Source organism: Drosophila teissieri, chromosome 2L (genome assembly GCF_016746235.2).
Source record: "Drosophila teissieri strain GT53w chromosome 2L, Prin_Dtei_1.1, whole genome shotgun sequence".
Lineage (NCBI taxonomy): Eukaryota > Metazoa > Arthropoda > Insecta > Diptera > Drosophilidae > Drosophila > Drosophila teissieri.
Window position 1 is genome coordinate 12,718,369 of NC_053029.1, and position 26,168 is coordinate 12,744,536.

At 45.5% G+C, this 26,168-nt stretch overlaps 8 protein-coding genes across 8 annotated transcripts; 3 read left to right on the top strand and 5 right to left on the bottom strand.

Annotated features, from left to right (window-relative positions):
- Window positions 1–1,250: 1,250 nt before the first annotated feature.
- On the top strand, window positions 1,251–8,144 carry LOC122626081 (putative inorganic phosphate cotransporter). The gene is made up of 5 exons (XM_043806203.1): window positions 1,251–1,681; window positions 5,833–6,011; window positions 6,091–6,537; window positions 6,606–7,229; window positions 7,365–8,144. The coding sequence occupies exons 1-5, from the start codon at window positions 1,642–1,644 to the stop codon at window positions 7,563–7,565; spliced, it is 1,491 nt and encodes a 496-aa protein (XP_043662138.1). The 5' UTR covers window positions 1,251–1,641; the 3' UTR covers window positions 7,566–8,144.
- Window positions 8,145–8,210: 66 nt separating this feature from the next.
- Window positions 8,211–10,054, top strand: LOC122612922 (sialin). The gene is made up of 3 exons (XM_043786821.1): window positions 8,211–8,325; window positions 8,398–9,191; window positions 9,251–10,054. The coding sequence occupies exons 1-3, from the start codon at window positions 8,283–8,285 to the stop codon at window positions 10,040–10,042; spliced, it is 1,629 nt and encodes a 542-aa protein (XP_043642756.1). The 5' UTR covers window positions 8,211–8,282; the 3' UTR covers window positions 10,043–10,054.
- Window positions 10,055–10,173: 119 nt separating this feature from the next.
- On the bottom strand, window positions 10,174–12,592 carry LOC122612921 (mitochondrial import receptor subunit TOM70). The gene is made up of 3 exons (XM_043786805.1): window positions 12,455–12,592; window positions 11,230–12,253; window positions 10,174–11,130 (listed from the first exon to the last, which is right to left on the bottom strand). The coding sequence occupies exons 2-3, from the start codon at window positions 12,206–12,208 to the stop codon at window positions 10,337–10,339; spliced, it is 1,773 nt and encodes a 590-aa protein (XP_043642740.1). The 5' UTR covers window positions 12,209–12,253; window positions 12,455–12,592; the 3' UTR covers window positions 10,174–10,336.
- Window positions 12,593–13,050: 458 nt separating this feature from the next.
- Window positions 13,051–14,983, bottom strand: LOC122622506 (endoplasmic reticulum lectin 1). Its single transcript, XM_043800985.1, has 4 exons — window positions 14,716–14,983; window positions 14,544–14,658; window positions 13,673–14,484; window positions 13,051–13,617 (listed from the first exon to the last, which is right to left on the bottom strand). Exons 1-4 carry the CDS (start codon window positions 14,857–14,859, stop codon window positions 13,105–13,107), a joined length of 1,584 nt encoding a protein of 527 aa, XP_043656920.1. The 5' UTR covers window positions 14,860–14,983; the 3' UTR covers window positions 13,051–13,104.
- A 420-nt stretch (window positions 14,984–15,403) lies between these two features.
- LOC122626423 lies at window positions 15,404–17,379 on the bottom strand. The gene is made up of 3 exons (XM_043806680.1): window positions 16,715–17,379; window positions 15,828–16,533; window positions 15,404–15,749 (listed from the first exon to the last, which is right to left on the bottom strand). The coding sequence occupies exons 1-3, from the start codon at window positions 17,377–17,379 to the stop codon at window positions 15,420–15,422; spliced, it is 1,701 nt and encodes a 566-aa protein (XP_043662615.1). The 3' UTR covers window positions 15,404–15,419.
- A 2,462-nt stretch (window positions 17,380–19,841) lies between these two features.
- LOC122623543 (nuclear protein 1) lies at window positions 19,842–20,629 on the bottom strand. Its single transcript, XM_043802761.1, has one exon. The coding sequence runs from the start codon at window positions 20,477–20,479 to the stop codon at window positions 20,270–20,272; it is 210 nt and encodes a 69-aa protein (XP_043658696.1). The 5' UTR covers window positions 20,480–20,629; the 3' UTR covers window positions 19,842–20,269.
- An 843-nt stretch (window positions 20,630–21,472) lies between these two features.
- Window positions 21,473–23,475, bottom strand: LOC122625114 (zinc finger protein OZF). Its single transcript, XM_043805021.1, has 2 exons — window positions 22,896–23,475; window positions 21,473–22,839 (listed from the first exon to the last, which is right to left on the bottom strand). The coding sequence occupies exons 1-2, from the start codon at window positions 23,406–23,408 to the stop codon at window positions 21,943–21,945; spliced, it is 1,410 nt and encodes a 469-aa protein (XP_043660956.1). The 5' UTR covers window positions 23,409–23,475; the 3' UTR covers window positions 21,473–21,942.
- A 382-nt stretch (window positions 23,476–23,857) lies between these two features.
- LOC122624750 (PI-PLC X domain-containing protein 1) lies at window positions 23,858–26,136 on the top strand. The gene is made up of 3 exons (XM_043804474.1): window positions 23,858–25,486; window positions 25,551–25,824; window positions 25,899–26,136. The coding sequence occupies exons 1-3, from the start codon at window positions 24,556–24,558 to the stop codon at window positions 26,134–26,136; spliced, it is 1,443 nt and encodes a 480-aa protein (XP_043660409.1). The 5' UTR covers window positions 23,858–24,555.
- Window positions 26,137–26,168: the final 32 nt, after the last annotated feature.

Genomic DNA, 26,168 nt, shown 5'->3' on the forward strand with positions numbered 1-26,168 from the left:
CGCACATTTCGCTGGGTGCAGCTACCTCCCTGTCTGGGCCATTCTGTTGGCCAAAGTTTCGGTTTCGTGCATTCCGGTTCCGCGGGTTCTAAACCGAAGCTGGCTGCACGGCTTGGCATCTGTGTATATGTACATACATATGTATGTACCTACATAGTAAGGTGGGTTTTTCGATTCGCGATCCAAGCGTTTATAGAGCGACATAAAGCAAAATAAAGCGACATAAGGTGAGCGCGTGCAGGTGAGGAAAAGCGTCGAGGTATTCAGCGCAGAATCGATTGCCCGCTGATACCAACTGAAATCGAAATCGAGCTTCAAATGGCCAATAGTTGTGCGTAGTTGTGGCATTCGTTCGAATGCTCCCTGCACGCTCCATGGCGGCCCGATGGCTGATTGAATGCGATTGGATCGCCGATCGACCCGGCCAAGATAGCGACCGCGTTTATGAGGTGCTACGCTACAATGCATGCAGAGAGAGAAAAGCAGTCAGCTTTTGAACTAACATAATGTTAGTATATTTTGAAAAACATGCATCTACATGCATCTGCATCTATAATGTGATAGTTATGGGCTTCTTTAAATTTCTGTGGGTTGGTAGATAACTTGTTTACCACAGATTATATTGTTAATTTAACTTTATTAATAGTAAGAAGAATATAAGCCTATTTGCTTATGAACCATATATTAATATATTAATCTCTTACTATTATTAATTTATATATAAAAGATTTTTATAAAATTTACACATATTTTAGTTCTAATTAGACACAATGGATATTAAGAGTCTTATGTTAGCTTTTTATAACAAATTAATAGATGAATAAATAAGGTGTTGAATACAATAATACTTGGTTTTATGACTGAATTTTCTTGTACTAAGCTATTTTTCAAGATACAAATGCTTACATGCGTAGCATCAATTCTTAGATTTCTTAAGATTTCTTTGTGCCAAAAGTGAAATTTGTAATTAAACTATTGATGCACTTTTTTTTCGCAGTGCTCAATTGTGGCAGCATGTACAGCAAGTGTTACGAGTCAACTCCTTGTCAATATAGCGATACACGATCGTTGGCCGGCATCCAATAAAAACAACAACAGCAAGCGAAAAAAAAAACAAAAAAAAATAAAATAAAATAATATGAAAAAACTCCCGCTGCCGCAGAGACGCCGGCTGCGCAGCAGCAGCGGAGCGGCGCTTATCTGCTCTCATATAAATATAAACTAAAGTCGGCGGGAATAATTTTTCATTTGTAATTTGGCTGGCGGCGTGCGCGGTTCGGTTTAGAATTCGAGTTCGAATTCGGTTAGGATTTCGCTCTAGAGACTTAGAACAAAACCCAGCCAGCTCGCGAGTGCGAGTTCGAGTTCGAGATCGCATTCGAGTTCGAGATCACTGGCCTAACTAACAGTAATCCAATTCACATTCTCCTCTGCATCTCCGCTTTCGTAATTGCGCGTGCGCCAAAGGCAATAGTGCAAAGCCGATACCGATACAGAAACCGCTGCAGTCGAGAGAGCAGTGAAAAGCGAGAGGCGAGTGCGCGCGTTAGTTGGTATTAAGGATCCGCCGTTGTCCTTAAACCCGTAACCGTGGCGAAGGAACTGGCCACCTTGTTGACACAGCCGCAAAACAGTCCCGAGATGACGCAACAGCCGCAGTGGGGCATAAGCCTCTCGAGGTGTAAGTGTGCCACATCCCAATCCCCCCCCGAGTGCTATCATCACGATCATCATCACATCGTCATCACATCATCATCATCGTTTGGCCATAAGGAAGTGCCGCGTGCGCCGGTGTATTCAGAATGCGGATTGTGCGGATCGGATCGTTGAACCTGCGATCGTGAGGGGGGCATTTTCGAGTGGTAGTGCTCGCTTAGAGTTAACCGACATTGACCGACAGCAATATAAAACAGAAAAAAAGCAGAAGAAACATATAAAATCCCATATGTATTGTGCATAAATGAAAACAATGACAAAAAGCCACTGCCACTTCCGATTTGTTTCATATCTTGTGCGGCTCGCGTCTCGCATTTCACGTTTGTTTGGGTTTCTTCAAATTGAAATTCCCGGCATGCGTGCACATAATTGGTAAATATTTTGCATACGATTTGCATGTGAATTGCTGCTTGCCAGCGCAGCCACAAAGAACAGGGTATCATGTCGCTTGGCATGTGGTATCTTCGCATAGGATTTCGGTTCTCGACCATTGAAGGGCTAACAGTTATTACGGTCTTGTGGAGCCGATTATGGACCTGTCCATATACATAAACATACACCCACACCACTTCCTCGCGCCATCTCGCTCTGTTCTTTTTTGGGCAAGGTCAATGCAATAAAGAATTCTTTCGTCCGATTGGGCAACTACATACATACATACATCGTACATCATACATATTTCAGCTGTAAGAGCTTTACGAAAATAAAATGTCAAATATACTTGGAGTGCGGGTGGTAGGAATCACGTATGCCGACGAAGATTTTCCTGAAATGTTATCTGCCTTGAAGACTAAACCATAAATAGATAGTTGCAAACTAATTAGCTTTTGAGCAGTACTAGTTCTACCTAACTAGAACTGATATATTGCTTGGGTTTCCCTTGATTTATATGCTCTGTTGTAAATTTTCCGTTTTCTGACCACAAGTTCTAGCCTAATGAACTAACAAATTTACAATTTGGCCATAAATCAGCCGATTGGCAGGCAGCATTGGGCATTAGTTTTGAGCTACGGCAATCAACCCGACTAATCGCCTCGTTTGTGGCCCGTCCCAGTTACTCTACTGCAAGACTCATTATCATATGGAAAGGGTCTGGCTTGGGTGCACTATCTGGATCTGGTGTATATGTTCTTATGCGGCAATCGCACTTCACGGACGACCCTCTGCCCCCCAGGCCCATTGACATAATTTTCGCAAGACCGCGGAAATGCAAGCAAAAGAAATGAGGTTTATTCATTCAGGGGCTATCTCTTAGACATTCACGATTGCCGGACAAAGAGTCACGGACCCAGAAATGTCAACAGAATCAGAATACGAATACGGACGGACGGACGGACGGACAGACGGACGGACGGACAGACATACGGACGAATGGACAGATGGAATTGTTTTCGTTTTCTCATTAATGCAACGGATACGAGTGACTATCGCTAGCACATTTAAAAACTAAAAGTCATTTTCATTAAATGGAATTGACTATTAAGTGAATGTTAGGGGAATAAAATTAGCTATTAACTAAGCTTTAGGGGAATAAAATTAACTATTAACTAAGCTTTGAGGGAATTAGTTTGATGGGATGTGTATTTAATTGTTATTAACTTATTTGTTATTTAATATATCCATACTTCCTTTTTATTTGGAATTCCAACCAAATTCCCACGATTGAAACTAGTTCAATTGTATTGCCTGGCTCATTGGAAAGTTTCGCTGGACTTTAATTGATATCTAATGCTATATAATCTATTCTTGGGATTGTGAAACCTATTTTTATAGGTAATCAGTGATCAGGCCAGTCAGTAATAAGAATTGAAGTCATGCAAATGAATTTTATTTTTATTTTTTGCAAGAAGTGAATGTATGAAGAAGGTGAATGCGATTAAATCTAGGTAAAAGTGAGTCCCCCCTTTGCCACTTAGCTTTCCTTTTCCACTCATATGCGCGATAAGGTCGCGTTACTAAACTCTGATTAAATCTTAACTGGCTTATCGTGTGATAAGTGGTGGTGATGGTCCTTAGATGGAGAGGGGTCATATATTAACGCCACCGAGTGGATTGGTGGGCTGAAAATATTGGCATACTTGGCGTACGGCGATATGATTAGCACTTAACTAGCATTTACATATACGGCCTTATCAACTTATCACTTGGTAATCATATTTTATTTCTTTATTTTATTTTTTATTTGACACTCGCGGAGTGAGCGCGAATAAATGCTCGTGTCGAATTTGGTTAAGTAACCTGTCAAATATTGACACATTGTTAATTTTGCCAGCTACGGTGGCTTAATGCAATTTGCGGCCAGCAAAAGATATATTGATGTTAATTTATAGGCAAAATAAACTTGTCAGTGGGTGACGTCGATGGGCTTTTTTGCGAAACCATTTCTTATAAACTAAGGGAGTTTCGAATGCCATTAAAAAGGCAAACATGGTTGTCTAACTTTTACTAGCTTGAAAGTAGTAGATAGATTTCTGACGTAGGTGGAGTCGTGGCTAAGTGTCAACAAAAACATCAGAAGTCGGCGGCTGTGGGGGTGATCTAATAATATTGTCATGAATTGGATTCTGATTGTGTTTACCCAAGAAGCCAGGCTGTTTGTTTACCCGCAATCCAGAGATCCAAGTGCGTTGCGTGCCATTCTTGTTAGATCGTTTATTTCTATGCCATCGGAATGAAATTGGTCAATGTTAACTAAGCGTGCCCAAGAACTTGATCAATCCAACCTTCGACATCCATGGGCTGCCATCTATCATTGAAGCCCCATTGAATTTATACCCGAAATTACTTAATTGGCGCCGCCATTGGTTTATGGTCATTGTATTCGGTTAGCGATTTCGCATACTTCACACACCACTCCAAATGTTTATCGCAGATCTATCACAATCCGCCTTATCAGGGCGTAATTCCGCTTAACAATTTGATTGCGATATGGCCATCGCATAAACTGCGTCTGTTGATTGCTGTTGATCGCTGCCTGGTGATTGATAGAGGGACAAGAGTACGTAGCGCCGTTTATATCTGTAGACCATAATCTTTCGACCCGGGTGCTCACCCAAACTTGAGCACGAGCCATAAAGCTCACGAGACAGGAAGTTGGCCCAGAGCGGGGCTATAAACTAAACAAATTCCTCAGATGCCCTGGAATAACTAATAACTAAATAAACAATAAAGTAACCAATGCTGGAGGTCCATAAATGAGAGCACATAAATTTACTCCTGAAATCAGCACATGATTTATTGAATATTTTATCAAAATAAGTACTTTATTGCCGCCTATGAAAAGTATTTATTTATTGCGCTTGATTGGAACAAGATTATTGGCTGGTTTATGGTAGATCACTTGATGCTACTTTTGGCATCTGAGTTTTGGAAGTTGTTTACCCTTCTTACCTTTAAAACGTTGACTCAATATGTTAAATATATGTTCATGATTCATGTTTAATGAAAGCCTGGATAGGTTTACAGATCGGAACAGGCCTAATGTATTCTATAAGTTTTAAATGATTATTTCGCGATGTCGCAGTTGTTTACGCATAGTCTCTTTATCATTAAGATTAAAAACTGGTTTGAAATTAAAGAATCTGTCGTTAGCATTAAAAAATACATTGCGGTGGCATCACGCTTATTTTAAAAATCGACTTAATAACTGCGTGGCATATAATTTGTTTAAGCTCTAAAACTTGAAGTGTTCTCTTTGGCATTACACTAAGTTACCTAGTTTTCAGCATTGAACAACTAAGCTTTGTATGTATTATATTTAATTTAGTAAACTTTTTTTAAGCAATTCCCCATCGATTATATTGAAAAATTGCTCAAATCGGCTTCAGCAGGTCCGCTAATTGATATAGTGCCACACAGCAATCAAGTGCAATTTGAAGTTTATCAGCGCAAATTGATTTGTACCCAATTGAGTCACCCGTCAAACTATTTATTCGCACGCTAACCGAATTAAATAAGTTAATTGCTTAAACAATATATACATATGTGAGACGCAAATCCGTTTGCCTCGTAAAATGTTTGACGCAGTGTTTGGCAAATGTTGTCCAGCAGGTTAATTAATGTGCACCACAAGACATCCACTGACGTCAATTCCGATCTCGGTCTTCTCGCCCGCAGATTTCTGTATACCCCAGCGAGTGATCCTGGCCATCATGGGCTTCCTGGCCATCCTGAATGCCTACACGATGCGCGTCTGTCTTTCGCAGGCCATCACCGTGCTGGTGGTCAAGAAGAACTCCACGGACGACGACTCTGAAGCGATCTGCCCACCCGATGACCTCGACGAGGGAAGCAGTGTAAGTAGAGCCTAGGACCATTATCCGAATGGATCCTTTCAGAATGTATTACCTAAAACTTAAATTATTTATCCTCCAGGTTGGTGGCGATTTCGAATGGTCCGAGGAGCTGCAAGGTTTGATCCTGTCCTCCTTCTACATCGGTTACATTGTCACCCACATTCCCGGCGGCCTGCTGGCCGAGAAGTTCGGTGGCAAATGGACCCTGGGACTTGGCATTCTGTCCACAGCCGTATTCACCCTGCTGACGCCCTTGGCCATCAACAAGGGTGAATCCGACTGGCTAATTGTGACCCGTGTTCTGATGGGTCTGGGCGAGGGAACCACCTTCCCCGCTTTGAGTGTCCTGCTGGCTGCTTGGGTTCCGGCCAACGAACGTGGAAAGCTCGGTGCTCTGGTGCTGGGTGGTGGTCAAGTGGGTACTATCATGGGCAACCTGTTGTCGGGAGTCTTCATAGACGCCTATGGCTGGGAGTTTGTGTTCTACTTCTTCGGCGGCCTGGGCGTTGTCTGGTTTGCCATCTTTGTAAGTATAGCTAAGCACTCCACTTCGTAATAAATATTTGTAATAATCCAAACTATTTTTGCTCGTAGATCTTCCTCTGCTACAGCGATCCCACTTCGCATCCCTTCATCAAGCCCAGCGAGCGCGAGTATCTGGTCAAGGAGATTGGCACCATTAGCCGCAACGAGGACCTGCCCCCCACTCCCTGGAAGGCCATCCTCACCAACCTGCCCATGTTTGCCCTGGTGGCCGCCCAGATTGGTCACGATTGGGGCTTCTACATCATGGTGACCGATCTGCCCAAGTACATGGCCGACGTCCTCCAGTTCTCGATCAAGGCCAACGGTCTGTACTCCTCGCTGCCCTACATCATGATGTGGATAGTGTCCGTCGGCAGTGGCTTCGTGGCCGATTGGATGATCCGCTCTGGCCTGATGAGCACCACGAACACTCGCAAGGTAATGACGGGTCTGGCTGCCTTTGGACCGGCCATCTTCATGGTGGGCGCCTCCTACGCCGGCTGCGATCGAGTCCTCGTCGTGGTGCTCTTCACCATCTGCATGGGTTTGATGGGCGCCTACTATGCGGGCATGAAGCTGAGTCCCCTGGACATGAGTCCGAACTACGCCGGAACGCTCATGGCCATCACAAACGGAATTGGAGCAATCACCGGAGTGATTACGCCGTACCTGGTGGGCGTGATGACACCAAATGTGAGTACCGAGCAGTTATTAATTAGAACGAATAGATAAATGAAAATGCCACGACCTTTACTTTGCTTGCTTAAACTGACATTTTTATGAGGAATGCTTGAACCTGTAGCTAATCCGGTTGTACTACTTTTACAGGCCTCGCTGCTGGAGTGGCGTCTTGTGTTCTGGGTGGCCTTCGCCGTGCTCTGCGTCACTGCCGTTGTCTACTGCATCTGGGCATCCGGAGAGGTGCAGCCGTTCAACAATGCCCCCATCCAGCCGCGTTCCGTGGACTTTGAGGCACAGGAGCGCAAGGTGGATGGTGAGAAGTCGAAGGGTCTGGAGCAGAGCTCCTAAGGCGGATCGCCAAAAAAAGTGCCATACATATATGTATACATTGTAATCTAGTTAAAGCGCTGTCTACGCGGATTCGTGATTCGTGATCCGCGACCTGGGATCCGAGAGGTTCCCAAAAGCAGTGTCATGCCGTATACGCAGTGGCTGTTGTTCAAATTGCTAGTTTTATAGTATTCCCGATCTGGCCGATCCCTGGCACAAGCGCCAACTAACTAATCTAAGCGAATTTACTTACACTCCCGAACGTGCGCAGTGTACCATGTGTATCCCTTTTTTAGCTAGGATAACCCTTAAACTAATCCTTATCCTAATCCTAATTCAAGACTATCCCCTTCGCCGCGCACGCAACGTACTCTCTTAATTATTATTTAGTATTTAAATAAACAGCGATTTCACCTTTAAGGATTTCGTGTACCAGAGCTCGTATTGCCGTATTGTAAATCAAATGATGAAATAATGTGTACATTTTAAATTGTTGATCAATGTGTAAAGTAAAACGTGTTTTTAGCTGTTCTGTTAAGACATTACTGTTTTTATGATGTTAGTCAAATAAAGTGTATAAAGCAAATTAAAACTGTAGCCCTGTTTGTTTTCTTTAATTCTGTTTGTGGGTCTTGGGATTGAAAAGTATATTTAATGGGTGTCAAATAGTCTGAGGAACATCTTTTAGTAGGCTTGCTGCGATTTGTACAATTTCTATAAAACAAAGTTACCAAAATGCTGCCCCTTGTTGAGCAAAAGTTGAGCGATATCTTTATATGTATGTGAGCATAGTCGAGGGAACTTACGTGGCATCCATTACCACCAGATGGTTATCTATTCCACCCCACAGATCTGGAGGTGCGACAGCGCTTGGTGCTCTGCTGCTTCACATTTTTGGCGATCATCAATGCCTACACAATGCGCTTGTGCCTGGACTTTTCGCTTAATCGGATCGTCTTGGAATGTGGTGGTCATGGGGTGGACCACGCTCCACAGGTACTGAATCCAAAGGCGCTGCCCAACTGGCGCTTTGAACTGGCCATGGCACTGAATCAGACGGAATATCTGCTGAGAAGCAGGCTAAAAGCGGGAAAGGAGCAGCCAGATCCCAACCAGATGAGCCACAATAGACCGCGGAATAGAGATCCTGTCCCTGTCCACGCGAATCCTCCTGTTCAAGAGGATTCTGAAGAACGAAGAAGCTGCTCCGAGCTGTGGCCTCGTCAAACCCAATCCCTTGTAGTGATGGCCTTCTACGCCGGCTATGTGCTCACCCATGTTCCGGGCGGCCGTCTGGCGGAGAGGTATGGCGGAAAGTGGGTCCTCGGTGTGGCGATACTCACGTCGGCGGTGCTGACCCTGCTTACTCCCACTGCAGTGCGCCAGGGCGGTCCGTATGCCCTTGTTGCTGTTCGTCTGTTGGTCGGAATTTGTGAGGGCCCCTGCTTTCCGGCCGTGTGTGCACTCCTGGCCCAGTGGGTTCCCGAACAAGAGCGCGGCATGCTGGCCAGCTGCGTCCTCAGTGGTGGCGAGATCGGCATCACGATGGTGCAGTTGGTCAGCAGTTTGGTTATGGCGGAGCAAGACTGGCCCGTGTTCTTCTATCTCGTCGGTGGAGGCGCCGTGGCATGGTTCCTGGGATTTGTAAGTCTATACCAAGGCCAAAGTCACGTTCATCTAGTTTAAGCCAAATTGTTTTCCAGACCTTAGTTTGCTATAGTACTCCGGACCATTGTCCGTTCATTCAGAGCGAAGAAAGGGAATACATAAGGTGCAATACCAGCACCTCCCAATTGTTGACCACTAGCGGAGGAAGAGAGGACATAGAAGGGGAAGACGGATATGAAGGCGAGGACTGGGAGCACCGCAGAGAAGTGGAAGCAACGTGTAACACTGCTCCTTGGAGGAGCATGCTGACCAGCACACCGCTCTGGGCACTGGTTTCCACCTCCATGCAGCAAGAATTCCAACAGAAATTGCCCCAGGAGCTGCAAACTGCGCTTGAGGAAGTAAGAGCCCGAGGCACCAGTTGGTCGGAACTAACCACCATCATCGAAACGATAGCCCCTTACGTTGGAAACTGGGTGGCTTCGCTGAGCACGGGGCGGCTGAGCGATGTGCTGATCGAGCAGCAGATTCTCACTCGCACTCAGACGCGCCGCCTCATGTCCTGGTTGGTCTTCCTATGCGGATCCATGTACATGCTGCAGATCAAGACGAGCGGAGCACGAATCTGGAGTGTTTTGGGCATGGGAGCCTACTATGCGAGCATCAAGCTGCTACCGCTGGATATGAGTCCCAACTATGCTGGCACTTTGATGGGCATTTCGGGCGGAATGGGCGCGCTTCCGGCACTTCTGATGCCCTATCTGGAACAACTGGAGACCGACTATAAGCTGGTGAGCAGTGTGAGGACCGCCATGTGGGTGATCGGCGCCAGCTACATATCCGGCGATGTACAGGCGTTCAACCAACCGGAACTGGAGCCACAATGAGGAGACTTGCTTGTTGTTAGTTTAATCTTACGCTTAACCATAAGCTACTGGATTTGTCTTAGTGGATTCCTTAGGCAACAGATTCTAGATTACATATGTACCATAATACATGACGATTTCTATGCTAAAGCTAGGAGCATAAACGTAAACAAGCTTTATATATATATAAATAACAGGTATGGTCGATATTAACTTAATTAGAGTAGGACTGCTGGTGGTCATCTGGCTAAATGCTCCGCGCTCTCTCTCTTCTTTTTCCTCGGGCTATCAATCCCAACACACCTGTTCCATACTCTATGCAACGCCCTGCGGCATTAATCCGGATTGGGCCATTGCCGACACCGAGTTCATGTCGATACCCAGCTTTTTGGTGACGTTGATCTGGGCCACTGCCGCGTTGCGCAGCGAGTAAACGTGCACCAACTCCGCCTGGCTCTTGGCATAAAGCAGTGCCTTTTCAAAGAGCTCGACGGCCCGTTTGAGTTGCGCCCGCTGCACTTCGACGGTTCCGAGTGTCTCGTAGGCCAGCTCGCATTTGGGATCTACCTCGATCGCCTTGTTGAGCAGCTGGACAGCCACCTCAATGTCTCCGCGCCACTGAAGCACCATGATGGCTTGGTGAACGATAAGTGCGGGATTCGTCGGCGCCAATTTCATGGCCTTCTCGTAGTATTCTTGCGCCTGGGCAAACTGTTGCTGGTCGGCCAACACCTGAGCCATCAAACTGTAACACTCAACGCAGCTCGGGAACCGGTCGATGGCATTTTGGAAGGAGTGCATTACGCTCTCCAAGCGCCGTTGGTCGCCGGCCAGAAGGGATAGTCGGTACTCGGCATAGCACTTCTGGACGAAGGCGATGGCGTGGTTGGGCGCAATGCGCACCGCCTTTTCGAACTCGGCCAAGGCGGGCTCGATCTGCTCGAGCAGCAGAAGGATCTGAGCGCGCTGGTGGTACACATCTGGGTTCTCCGGGTTCAGGCGTTCCGCCTCATTAAAGTCAGCTAGACCCTTATCGCGCTGATCAAGTTGGATGAAGAGAGCTGCTCGCTTTATGTAGGCATATGCACGCAAATTGGGATCAGCATCGGCTGCAGTAAACCAATAAATGGTTTAATTAATAATTCATTCAGTGGAAAAATAAACTGTAAACAGACTAATTAACAAATTCAAATTGTAAAAATTCTTACCATTGGCTAGAATAGCATCAAAGTCCTGCTGGCTTTCTGCGTAGGAGCCGCACAGCAGGTGGAAAGTTCCCCGCAAAAGCAGAGCTTCTACTTTGTACTGCGCTTCGGCCTCGGAGGATTCGATCTCCTCGGTGCAGGCGGGAATGATTTCTTCGTAATTCTCCTCGAGGAAAGCGCGGTGGGCACGCAGGAAACCCTTTGGGGGTGCGTCGGATTCAGAGGAGACTGGGACTTCCATGGTCTGTAGCGGATCCGCGATGAAGGAACGCGTGTAGGTGTTTACGAACGAAGCAGACGGCACAACGGGCACCCGATTGCGCATACCCTTCTCGGCGTCCACTCGGCCGGTCTCCTTGAGCACACGGTCAGCGAACATGATAGTTGTATTGTTTTGGAACATCTCCAGGATACAGGTGGCAGTAACATCGTCCAGGCACTCGTTCATATCCTTGGTGGCCTCGTGAGCGCGGGCCCGACGATAATATGCCTTTGCGTAGCGAGGATTGAACTCCAGCGAGGCGGTGCAGTCCTCCTTGACCTTGGACCACTTCTTGAGCATCTCGTAAGAAGCGGCGCGGTTTTGGTAAAATATGGCCATGTCAGTGCGGTGCTCCTTGGGACACTTGTCGATGGCCTTGTCATAGAATATGATGGCCTCATCGTACTTTCCATTCCGGTAGCAGTTGTTGCCCTCCGTCTTGTAGTTGTTGGCCTCCTTCAGAGGCGATAGCTTCTCGCCCAGCTCGGCGGACTTCTGATTGCGCTCCAGCTCCTTATCCGGTGCGGTGCCGTCCAGGGAGATGGCCTGCTTCTCGATCTTGGCCTTTGGTCGCTTCTTCTCCCCGTCCACCTCCTTGGGCGCGGCAGTCCAGCGCTTTACCGCATAGGTGCCCAGTCCGATAGCCAAGGGAGTTCCAAGGATGAGCGCCAGCTGCCACTTTGTCAGCTTCACCGAGCCAATGTTCAGAGTCATCGCCATCGTGCCGGTCTCGTTAGGCTCAGGATGTGTATTATGTGTGATGAACTGCAAGAAAAGAGTTGAATCAGTATGGTCACCGCCACAAATTGTGTAATACTTCGCTGGCTTATCGCTCGGCGCCTTCTGAGCCCGCTAAATGCCGGGCGGGGGGCACGTTTCTGCAGTGCCTAACCCCCAATCCAATTGATTTTTCACACCCCCAACCGCCCGGCAAGTGACGCGCTGCATCCAGTGAACGGAACTTACACTTTTTTAAAACTTAACACTGCTGTGAATTTGGCAAATATGAAACGTTGTTTGTTCTATTTTCAGTTAGAACTCGAGAAACTTAGATTCTATTGTACCTCAGCCTGCTGAGCACACGACATCGAAAAACGATAGGTTTCGATAAGTATGGAGTAATAACGGCGCAGAGAATGCTCATTGCAGAAGAAGAAGAGCATTTGATAAAAGCTAATTGTGTGAATAGCTGTTTCAAGTTAATATTGAGATTATCCTCTTAAGTAGCCAAACTAAGGAAGTGATTAACTTAAATATATTTGTGGTGCTGGCGGGCTTAAAATAGTTAATTTGGGTGAGCAATTTCTAAAATAGTTTTAACATTAAATTTTGTGAAGAAACCGTTTACGCAAATCCAGTACAAGTTTAAATTCATGAGGTCTTAAATTTAAAAATCGGATTCATCTGCACTGACCTTCCTTATTTTCCTTTTTCATAGCGCGGTACTATACTTTCACCCGCTGTTGTACCTCAGCACTGGCTATCAGCTGTACCTTTCCAGTCACACAAAACCGTATCTACCTGCGATATCACCCCCCATAAATATGTGAAATACAAATAAGTTTGTAAAATTACAATCAATGTATTTAAGTAATTCACTAGAATACAAGAACAGCCTAAGAGCGGATCTCCTCCTCTGGGCTGGAAGTAGGAGGGGGAGCTGGAACAGGAGGTGGAGCAGAAGCCGATTTAGTAGTTAATTTATCGGTTTCCGTAACCAAGATCTTGTCCAGATCCTCCAGCTTCACCAGGCCCTGGGAATCGGCATAGTGCATGAGATCACATATTGTGGGCGACTCCACGACCAGGATGTACTGGCACGTCTTCGGCTCAAGAAGGTACATGGATACAGCGGTGCCGCTGTTGGTCACAGGTGTGCAGGTCAACTTCACGTCCACTTCGCGGGGCATTCCAATCTGCTCGCAGTGGGTTCCCTTTCCATAATGGTGCCAGATGGAAGTCGTGAAGCCGGCACGGCGCGCTCCCTTATCCGGGTTGGCGTTGGACCACGCGCGATGCGCTTCCTCTGAGAAGTAGCCAAGAAAGAGCTCCACTTCACTGGTTTTGTCCTTGTGGAACTGACGCACATGTCGCCCGTAGCAGAACTCGTACTTCCACCAGCCACTACCCTAAAAAGGAGTATTATTAATCCAAAAGCATGGGTCAGCTGAATGTTATTCGTACCCCAGTTAGGCAGTTTTTGCCCGAAATAAAGTCCTTAACGGGCGTCAGATCAGTGATGGGTGTGGGTCCTGTTCCAGAGGCTGCCCTAGACAGCAGTAGCTGCTGATAGTCTCCGTCTACCTCCAGGTCACCATTATTGAACAGCTCGACTATGACTTTGTCCATAACTCCGCCATACTTTAAGGTGATCAAATCGCCATCCGACTTGGGCCAGGCTTTGGCCTTTTCCTTGGAAACCAGTAAGTCCGCCTCGGATTCAGCCCATTCCTTCAGCTCCGATCGCAGCATGCTCAGTGGTCTGTGCGGCTCCGATTCGGAGTTGAAACACTGTATGGAGAGTTCCTTGGTCTCTTCGGCATGAAAGCCGCGAATGGCACACAGCGTCGATGAAAGGATAATGGCCTCGTAATTGCACGAGGATGTCTCCTTGAAGGAGTAGATATCGTCCTTGCCATGGGGATAGCACACATAGCGCACCATTGTGGTTCGGGGAGCGTTGATTATTTCGCACATGGTGCCGTCGTTGTATTCCATCTCAAAGTATGGATACCGAGTGTTGTCAATCTTCAGGCTCTTGTATTTCGGCTTAACGCCCGCCTTGAGGTCTGCTTCCCAGGCTTTTGTCATTGTTTCCATCTTGTCATCGGTCCATTTGCCCAGGTAATACTCTTGGAACTTGACGTTCTTTCCCTCGCGCTCCTCGTGATACTGACGCACATGGTGGCCATGGCAGATCTCGTAGGACCAGTAGGCCTCGATGCGGTACGCGCAGGTCAGGGCGGAAAAAATGGGCTGCAGCAGTGTAATTGGAGCTAAAAATTCGAAGTGCTGTATCATCCAAGAGGATTAAGTTGCGATGCCAATTTCTTACACAACTCCGGCTTGTCGGACTTTTCCTCCTCCTTCTGGTGCTCCAAAGTGGGAATCAGGCAGTCGTACTTCTCCTTATCCGGAGTGTAGAATGTTCTTAGCTGATTGCCCAAGTCCTAAACACCAGTTTTTAAGACATTTGTTTATGTTTGTATTAAAGCATTTGTACTCACTGGTTGTTTAATTAACTCCGGCACTTCGAAATCTATTTTATACAAAATTGAATCGTCAAAATCTTTGGCTTCGTGGGACGCCGCTGCAATTATCAAATTCAGCAGCAATGCTGTTCTCGCAACTATCACGTAGGACTTGGCCATTTTCGTGTTTAAAGTAGCGATTTCTTTACATGAGTATTTTCGTGACAATATACAAATAATTGCAATGCTACGTGTTGTTTTTCTCAAAAAATAAGGAACAGATGTTGACTGTCGCCGTGGCACTGTGAATGGTGACTGAGAAAGAAGAAGAGAATCGGCTGGCCTGCATAGGCATTTCAGCTTGAAAGTAGCTAAATATTGGAAAAATTACCGTTGCAGCCGACAGCACTGACAAATGGTTTGAATTTAAATTCTTTGAGATCGCAATTTCGCATTTAAATCTAGTTTATTGAATACTTATAATAAACAAAATACTAAATGAAATTCGTTTAAATGTATGTAAAAATTATTCAAAATATACATATACGTGTTTATTGTAGACTCTATGGTCTTCATTACGGCTTTTAATGCAGTAATTTAAAAACCTGTATAAAAATTCCTTGTGACTATGTAACTAATTAACTAAAGCCACGTCGTCCAACAAATTAAACTCAACTTCCAGTTTATCTTCAACATTATTATATTTTCCTTAACAAATATCGCATATGGTAGTCAGTTCCCTATCTCATTCCCACCGGCGGCGTGTCCGTTTTCGCCGTGGACCATCCGAGCTCCTTGTCCTTGTCATGATCCACTGGCACCTTGTCGATGGCATCCAGTATGAACTGGATGGAGTGCGCCGTCCGTGGCAGCCACTCCATGATGCGGGAGGTGGTCGAAACGGGCGGTGTCGCTGCATCGCCGTCGTCCACGAAATCCGCATCGCCGCCGGACAAAGAACGAACTCCGCCCAGGTAATCCGTGTAATCGTAGTCACTGGTCAGCGGATTAACCTTGGAGTAGTAAATGGCTGCGAACGTCGAGTAGATGATCAGCAGAGCAGTGCCCACCTATAGGTTAAATATTTAAAACATATGTATATATTACACTTTACTCCCATGTTCTTCCCGCTCTTTATGTCCACTCACCTGAAAGACGGCCCAGAACTTGTAGGAGCCCTCCGTGATGACGAAATCGTAGTATCCCTTGAGAGGATCACCCTTGATATAGCGGCCCTCGCCCACATCCGTGTCCGCCTCGGCCTCGCGTCTCTGGCGCAGTCCACGCACAGATCTCAGATTTCCCTTTTCGCCCTTCAGTGCCGAGACTTTGGTGGCTGGAGCCGAAGGTGTGACTGTCTCAACTTTCTCCACTGTCTTCTGCGGCTGTTCCACAACCTCCTCTTCCTCCTCCTCATCAGAGGCATCTGGAGCAGCTGTCGTCGTAGACTTGTTGGTTGCCCTAGTTGTCGTTGTGGTCGGCTTCTTGTTCTGGTTCTTTTTGTTTCCCTCCATACGCGGTGGTTTCTTGGAGTTTATCCTGGTCTTCTGCTGCTGTTGCTGACGCAGTTGCTCCTTCTCGGCCTTCTTCGCCGCCTGCTCCTGTCGGAACTTCTCAGTGCTCTGCTGATGGCGTTCGCTGACCGCGTTCCAGGCACCCATCAGTGCCTGATATAGATCCCAGATCTGCTTGAGGCTCTTCAGCACGGTGACCAGGGTGGATTCGCTTTGGGTTTGAGCCACTGCATTGTCGGAGGCGGGCTGAGATTGCTTGGCCAACTCTGTTTCCGGATGAGGGCGTGGCTGGAAGCCCATGGGATAATCGTACATCTCATCGTAGGCGGGATAGGGCGATCTGTAGAAATTAAACGAACTTAGTGGCTTAAAAATAAAAGCTCATATCCCAAGATACGAGTTTACTAACATCAAATACCCTCTTCAACATTGGAAGTGTATTTCCTCGTTTTAAACTCTAAGTATCGGATTCATCATCCAACACCAAAGACCCAGATCTAGCTTGATGAAGTATTTCTCACCTATTGGGAGCTGAAGGCGCCTGGAGCTTCCGATTGTTGCCCTCAGCCGCGGGATGAGTAGCCACTGGAGCTAGCTGCTGGTTGTGTGACCAGGGGGCGTAGAAGGAATCGTAGGGACGTCCCTGATGAGCCCGGCCCTCACCCGTGTTTTCCCTATCATAGAAGCGATCCTCCTCCTCCGACTCCTGCTTGGACTCTGCACTTGGATAGCGTCCAGGTCCGTAGTCATCGGCCACATCGTAGTACGGATCCTGCTCGTAGGAATCCTCGCGACTCTGCGGCGGACCGTAGGCATCCTGGCGTTGTCCCATCACGGGTGAGTCCATGCTCTCTGCATTCACCACCACCGCCTGCTGCTCCTCGTAGAAGTTTCTGCCCTGCTGCGATGCGGATGCACTCGGATTGGTTGCGTTTCCGGTATCCCTAGCAATTCGCTCCACCGTGGCAATTTCTGTGTCATTTTCGGCACCGGCTCTAAAGTGATTCCACATGCGTGTGAGGATTAGGAGATCGCTTTCACCACCGGCGTTGCTCTGTGCCCGTCCAGCTTCGATCACGGCCACCGCCGTTAAGGTGGTGGCAAAGAGTAGGAACGTGATCACCAGAAACCAGATGGGTGAGAGGCGTCGTGGTGGCTTCGCCGGCATTTTTTCGTAGGCAGTCATTATCCGTTTGGCACTATTGTTTCTATTGTTCCGAATCCTGTTCAGCACACACCGCACGGCCAGTTGGCTCGGAGTTAAGTCGACAACTAACCGAAGATCCCCAAATGATGCTCCAGAAAAACTCCGCCCGGCGATGGTGCTAATGGCGACTTTTGGGTATCTAGAACATCCGTCCGTAGTATCTCGTTGAAAGGTGCTAATCCGTGGGCCGCGTGCATCATCGTTATTGGGCCAGTGCTCCAGTTTCGACGGTTTAACGGTTCATCCGCCACCAAGTGCCGCGGCAATTAGCACCATCTCTAGATCTTCATGTAGCCAGTACTACGATCCCATGCGAGGCTGGGTTCCATCTCCATTCAGTTATGCATAATTCCCGATTTTGTTGTTTGCCACAAATTCGTTTTTTTTCGCGGTGAAAGTGTGCAATATGATTCTCTTCCCAGAAGAAGTTGAGCTGTGGAATTTAGGAAGTCGTAATTGAAATGGCTCCATGTCGGTGGAGCTTAGAGATCCACGCCTGTGGAGTGGCCCCCATCGAGGTCCATCGTCAGTCGTGTGCCAGGCGAAGATCACGATCTAGGAAGCTTGCATACATGCCCATAGTTAGACACCGAACGTGGCAAGCGTGCCACTTTCATTATGGACTCGGAAAGAAATCCATTTCTACAATTAAGATGCGTTAGGTCAACAATTATAGGGTTCATTGTGTAAACTGGTGAGATCCCCTTAACGATCTGTAATCTGAAGATAACATTTTTTTGAAATTGGTAATACGCAGTTCTATTTGAGAATGAGATTTTTTCTAATAGTTTCTATCATTGAATGGCCAGAGTGGAGAAAATCATTTTGGAATTCATACTAATTGAAATGCCTTAATTGTTGCTTATATGTTCATGCAAAAAAAACCAAACAAAAATTAATGAACTATGTACATAGATACCAACTAATTGAGAACTACATTCTTTATTTTTAAAGCTATTTGGAGTTCATATCTCCGAAAAGGAAGCCAATATTCACAGTTTAATACTTTAATTCGTAATCAAATGAAAGAATATAATATTTCTATATTTCTAATGCAATCCACGTCGTATTCGCATAATTACTTCGCCCATTTATGTATTTGCATTAACTACATACATCGTATGTACATACATTCTATGTTCTACATTACCTTCAAATCTTCCAAGTACATATATATATTTACAATTTACATATGTATAAATGACTATAGATTTCTAGATCTTACTGAACTACTAATGCGTCATATGTTTACCGGGGAAACGCAGCGTGGCAAACTAGTTTCGTTACCCCCAAAATTGTTTACTCATTTTGTAGACCTTTGCTTGTTTTCCACCAAAAAGCTCTGATTGTAAATGTTGTTGTTGATATTGCTTTGTTTGAAACCGCCGCGATAATGTTTATCGCTCGATTTTGTTAAATTTTTGTAATGTAATGTTCAATTTTTGTAATTTGTATGAGCAATATTTTTAATTTAGAAATCCATTTAATTATAGATTCCCTTAATTACGATTCTAATACACTTTTAAATTGCAATATATCAGCAATGTTTAATATTTTATAGAAAAAGAAAACAGATATTTCATCACATTCTCTTTGTTTCACGTTTGGGAAACTTTTTAGAATGATCAATGAGACAGAACTTTTTAGAATGATCATGATTCAGACAATGTGCAATTTTAATGAAGATAAGCAATATTTATGACTAACCAGACATACGCATCTTGGAATTTCGATTGTCAAAAGGTTTAAACATTTTCATTAATATTCAGCATAGCAAAACCACCTGATCGAGTCTGTTTTATTGTTTACCAAATATCAACAACGCAATTCAAAAAGCCGGTAAATAGAGAGAGAGAAAGAGCGAGAGAGAAGAGAATTCCACTAGAGTGGACCTTTCTGGAAAAGTTTGTTCGTTTTATTTTTGTATGTGTGCTTGTTTTTGCGTTTGTGCTTGTTTGTTTGTAAGTGGAAAATAACATAGCTTTTGTAATTTTGAACACCTTATGTAAAAATACTCTTTTGTATGGAAAGGCAATACAAAGCTGTCCAATATTCATTAATGCAACCTCACTCGCAAATTACAACCGGAAGAAATATGGCCTGCATACATATGTGTGTGCAAGTTTATTTACCCGTGTAACTGGTGAACTTTCAATGGAAGGTCTCGGGAATATTTCCGTTTGGAAACTTAATGTCAAGCTGCATGTATATTTATGTATGTACACACATGTTTTCCTTTTTGTCGATCGCTATAAACAAAGAAAAAAATCGACTGCAACTGCATTTGCGATAATCGCGGAGCTGAGTGCAAATGAGTTCAACTAAAAGGCTATAAATATGCGCACCAGCACACCAACGGCATTGGAAAGCATTGGAAGAGCTCTCTCACTTGGAAAGGTGCACTGCAAATGCAAATGAAAATAAGAAGACGGACCATGGGATTCAGTTTTGGTTTTCTCTTTATTTTATAAGTAATACCTAAATCAAACTTCATAATTTGAAACGCTCTAAGGCTTAGCAACTAAAACTTGCAAGTCTGAATTAGTTTAGGAATATATTAGAAGCTAAGAGTTGTATGTGCCTTTTTTTGTGTTTGTGAAATTATAAGCGAAATAAAATTATTATAACGTTCACAAAGTTTAGCGCCGCATGAAAAGCCAATGCACAATACAAATGCAATGTGTATTTCCAGCTGGCTTTTGTTTTTCTTTCTTTCCTTCCAGCAAAGTTGCTGCCGTTTTCTTCTTCTTATTCTGCTTCTCTCCTTTGCTTTTGCTTTCCTTTTAAATTCGAAGATTTCGTTTCTCCTTTCAACGTGTCCCCGTTACTTCTTTCTCTCCTGCTCCACCGCCCCCGTCGATGCCCTGCATCAGTTCTTGCAGGCGGCGGCCTTCTTGTTGTTGTTGTTGGTGTTCATCAGCTTGGTCAAAATCTTGCGGGAATGACCGGAGGGATCGAAGTGGTTGGTGTGCTCATTGGCCTCCCTCTTGTTGCGCTGCTTGCCGCTGTGTCCGGAAAAGATGTGCTTGTCATGGTCGAAGTTGTAGTGCTCGTACTCATCGAAGTGGGCCTCGGACATAATGGCGATTTAAGGTTGCAAAACTAACTGCGTTCTTGGCTGATTCTCTGCTTTTTATTTCTCTGCAAATTTGCAGGCTGCTTTCCAAATTTCTTTGCTGCTTTTTTTTGGTTCACTTTTCGCTGAGCTGCGAACGGAATTGAATTTTTTTCGGACGAACAGCGGCTTTTATAGGAGGCAAAGCTTTTTGTTGCGCATCAAAAGCTCGCTCTCCGCCAGAGTTGCCGGATTTTGCTTGAGAAACTACTAGAAAGGCATTTAATTGTTGTTTACCCACAGTTACTAAACATATTTATTATTGGCAATACTTTCTAGCGAATTATACCCTAATAGCTTTACTATTTTTTTTATAAAAGCCTTTTTAGTGATTAAAATTCATAGTAACTTGCCTTGACAACCCTTTTGTGCTCAAGAGAGCGCCTTAGCAATTTTTGCTGCGCAATTTAATTTTTTGCTGTTTACAAAGTGCGCGGTAAACAAAAAAAAAACAGAAATCAACAAACATATTATTTCGCCTCGTCCATTTATTTTAATAATTAAATTTTCAGAATACACACGTTCCCCGAGTGTTATGTAACAGCCGCCCACCTTGGCCCTCCATAAACGACCCCCAAAGTGCAGTTACCCTGCATTTGTTTTTCCACCTATGTATGTAATAAACATAGAACTAAATGCAGCATAAGTTCTGGATGATCCCCAAATGCACTGCTCAAAATAAGTTTTTTTGAGAACTCAAAAATATTTCTTAGATAGAAAGTAAGATTTAAAAACAATTTTATATTATTAAAATTAAGAAAACATTTTTAAATTAAAATCCATACTAATTATATATACTTATTGCCAATAATGGATATTTATTGTGGTGCATTAGAACCTGATTGGTTGACCCAGTTCCCTCCCACCAGCAACGCATTTGTTTATTTTTGAAAAGCAAAGAGCTTTCAGTTTGTTTTGGTTTATTGGATTTTATATAAACAGATGTTACGCAGCCTTCTGGCGTTGATAAGGTGCTAACTATCGCTCTAGTTAGTCATTTGGCTGGTATTCGTTCTGAAAGTTCGTCTGGAAACGACGCAATAGATCGTAGTCACCTTCTCAGATAAGATAGAACGGCCTAAACAATGTTGTGTTAAGAACCTGCCACAATATACGTCTTTATTTACAATTCGTTTGTAGCAAATCCATCTTGAAATTTCTCGATGGTTCTTTTTTTATGGCCTACCGTGAATATTCTACATAAAAAATTTGTTGTTTTGGAACTCAGAACATGAGATCCCTATACTCATTTTCTAAATTTACTGATACAGTTTCTTGTTAACCAAGTTATCCTAAATATTTACAGCTGGCATTCGCCTTATAACGATACTTTTTCAGTAGCTAACATATGTACATGTACATATGTGAAAGTTGGTTTTCACAAATCTCTTTTTAGAAGGTTTGAATAGTAACCTTTCGTTTTATTCCTATTCAGCAGTCTCCTTGGGCAGTAGTGTTTTCAGTCGCTTGTCAGGATTTACATCCCTTTTAGTCTTGCTCTTAACATCCTTTGCTTTCTTCTTGGGTGACGTGTCGATCACGGGAAGATCAAAGTCATCGGGAAAGCTACTATCCACCGTTTCCGAGAGCTCCAATTGCACCGCCCTCTCCGTGTGAACCCGCTGCACGTGCTCTTTCATTTTGTCGGAGCGATGACTACTGAATCCACACAGCTGGCACTTGTAGCGGCTCGGACCATTCTCCGTGTGCTTCAAGGCGTGGCGCTTGAGGTTTTTGCTCTGGCTGAACTTGCAACCGCAGATCTCGCAGATGAAATCACGACCCTGTTTGTGCGTTTCAATGTGTAGTTTGAGATTCTCCTTGCGATTGGCTCGATGCTTGCAGCCTGAAACTGTGCACGCAAAGAATTCTCCGGTGTGCAGCAGTTTGTGAGACTTGAGGGCCTTCATGTGGGTGGTGCTGTAGCCGCAAACGTCACAGAGCATTTGCTTCTCGGGATTGTGGACCAGGATGTGGTTGCTCAGGCCTTGCTTCCACTTGAAGCCCTTGCCGCAATGTGGACAAATATGCGGCGTTTCTGTGGAATGCTTGGGCTGATGGACGAGCAGGGCAGCTCGGGTGTTGAAGCGGATGCCGCACTGCAAGCAAAAGAAGGGCTTACGCAGATCACCAGAGTGTCGGCGAAGGTGGGAGTCGTATTCCCGCCAGTCCAGGAAGCCCACTTCGCACAGCGAGCAGGTCAAATGGGAGGGCTCACAGCTGCCCATGTGCTCGATCATTTTCTGCACCTGGTAGCACTTGTAGTCGCAGCCAATGCAGTAGTTCACTTTGCTGCTGGACTTTACCGCTCGCGGATTTTTAAGCTTTAACGAAAAGGCGAATATAAGATACAGGAGTGGATCTATGACATTTTATCCACCTTGAAGTAACTTTGTCGATTCTCAAACACAGCCTCCGCTTTCTTAGCTACCTCTGGATTTGGTTGCGCCTCTCCAGGTGCTGTGATCTCTGTTGCTTCCTTAACCTCGCCCAAGGGCTGCAACTGGTAGAGATTTAGTAGTTCTGTGACAGCGAGGATTTGGGCCAGCTCCCGAAAGTGCAGCTCGTGCTCCTTGGACACGGAAACCAAATCCTCGTAGAAGAAGTCCACAATTGTGTGCAGGCATTGGGTGCAGCTGAAATTCTTGATGGTGATCTTCAGCGGATTGTGAATGGAGAACTGCTGCTGCTTCTGGTTGGTGTTGATGAACTGGCTCTGCGCAGCCAACACGCAGAAATGGACGCTCAAGCTCAGGGAATCATCTGAATCCAGTTCCAGGAGCAGGTCACAGAATTGTCCGGTTCTTCGCTGGTTGTTCAGGTAATTCGATACCTTGGAATGCAGCGGCTGGTGCAGAGTGGGAATGGATTGCATTGCCGGCGAGTGCAGCATTTCTGCACCTTAGATAATACAAACACTCGACATAAACAAAATAATCAAATGTTTTGCCAAAGAACGCCAAAACAGCTGGGCAACAGTGTGACCAAAAAACACCGAACCGTTTAAAATACGTATTAAAATACTGACTAGTATTTTCGTCCGTTACCTTAAAAATGGGAATTTGAAATAGTTTTTAAGGTTTTGGTTGTATTCATAGATACATTTAAAGTACATTTAAAACTAGTTAAAGAAACTCGATTTTTATAAAAAAGTGCACAACACAAAAGTTTGACTTACAAATTTCACACTTCAGCTAAACCTAAGAAAGGAATTGAGTTGTTTATTTAAATTTTGACACTGAATTATCAGCGGCTTACAGGGAAAGTGGAAGAGTTAAACAAATAATATTGCTCATTTAATAAGCTCTGCTCAGTTCTGGTCGCGCATTTGAGCTTCAGTTGAGAGGCGACGTTGGATTCGGAATGTCAGAAACGGACAGATCGGTCGCTTTTTGCATTAATTTATTAGTCGGTGCGGAGTTTAATCAAATCATAACGCATCCATTGTCTAGCTTCCTATAGGAAATACGCTTGCTTAACCTCCGGGCATTTATTTATTGTGTTCCGAGTTACCAGTTACCAAAGGCCAACGAACATTACACTGCCAATTAAAGTCGAGTGCGAATAAATATGTTTTTATAATAGGCACATTGCTGAGAATCTGCCCACCCACTATTGTTCAAATTTCTTATCGGATTTGAATCGCGGTCAAATGTTCTGTTTACGCAGTCATTGTAAATGCTGAAACCTGATCCTCCGGTTAGCATAAGTCTAATTACTGGGAATCCCGAAGTAAATAGAAATTTAGCCTAATTTACACAGCCCTTTCTTGCCAAGCTCCCCGTGTCGGGTTCCAATTTTCCCTTATAACTGGAGCCCCATAAAAAGCATACACTTAGATAAGATCTACCTGTGCCGCGTTATTTGGGGTCTGGGTCGCAGCTCATTGAGTGCGGAGCTCTCGACGCGAACGGTTGATCCGATCTCTGATGTTCTGATCTCTCGGGGTGTCGTGTTTATATTACTGCTCTGATTCCGAACCGCCGATTAGCGTCAGTTGCAATCACCGCGTATCAGCAGGGTAATTCAATCAGTGCGATATGGTGGGAAAAGTTGTACGCCTTGCGCTGCTGATGCTCCTTGCCGCCTGGACGGAGGAGGGCCTGGCACTGACCGAATCCTACGAGAATCTCAACACGCTCAAGGTGTGGCTGACCATCAGTGCCCGCAAGCGGTTCCTGGAGGTCTCGTGGAGCAATGCACCGGCGAACAAGGGTGACCAAGTGCTCGTGACGAGGGAGGATGCTCTCAGCTTCCAAACCCAACTCCTGCGCAAACACACTCCGCTGGCGGCATTTCCCAGCGAGGAGGGAAGTGGCTCCGGCGATGGATCCCCCAGCTACGTGCCCATCAGTGGGTTCACCGCGAGACCGGAGAGCAAATCGGCCACCAGTGAGGTGGAGCAGAAGTACTGGGTGGCCAATGGAGGAGCTACCGAGGTTGTGGCTGCCATTCAGCCAAGTCAGGGCCTGACCACCCAGTGGTTCACCACGGGATTACCATTTGATTATGCCTTGTCCCAGAATGTGACGGTGCAGACTGACTGCTACGGATTCTGGGCCAGCTACATCGATGCACAGGGCAATATCCTGGCCAAAACCTGCCTGAGAGTGTTCCCCCGTTGGATGAACGATCTGAAGTCCAAGATAGGAGAGATGCGCCTGCGAGATCTCTTCATTCCTGGCACCCACGACTCCGGCTCATATCGTCCCAACTTCGATCCGCTGCTCCGAGAAAGTCTGGTGACCAAGTATGCTCTCACCCAGGACGACGACATCCGGGGACAGTTGATGCACGGAGTCCGCTACTTGGACATACGCGTGGGTTACTACCGGAACTCACCCGATCCGTTCTTCATCTACCACGGGATCACGAAACAACGTCCACTGCAGGAAGTGATCAATCAGGTTCGGGACTTTGTCTATGAAACCAACGAGATTGTGATTTTCGGACTCAAGGAGTTCCCAGTGGGTAAGGATTGCCCCATTGAGTTATATCCACATATCGGAGCACAATATATTTCGTTTTGCTTCAGGTTTTGGGAAAGGACTTGGAGTTCACCGTCTGCTGATCAGCTATTTGCGGGATCAGTTCCACGATCTGATAGCCCATCCTTCGCTGACGTGGAGCGCCTCCCTGCGGGACATTTGGGCCCGGAAGCAGAACGTCTTCCTCGCCTACGACCATGAGGGCATGGTGGAGGAGTTCCCAGATGTCCTGTTCGGGTCCGTGGAGCAGCGCTGGGGAAACAAGCAGACGTGGGCCAAACTGGAGACCTATTTGCGCAACATCAATGACTTCGATGTGTCGTAAGTGGAGCTACACCTAATTGATTAGATAAGATAGATACATACGATAGATCAATCGGTTTTTACTCCCACAGACGGTTCTCCAGTCGCCCGGTGTCCGATATGGCGGAGCTGACCCCGGAGACCTGGGACGTCATTTTGGACAAGATCGGTGGACTGCGCAAGATGGCCGACAACGTGAATTGGCGCATCTCCCAGTTGTACCGGAATGAACTGGGCACGAATGCGAATATAGTATCGGCGGATTTCATAAGAGTCACTACTCTTGTGGAAACGGCGATTGAATATAATGCCCGTAAGATTTATATGTAGTCCCCACCTACATAGATTCATAGAAGTCTTTT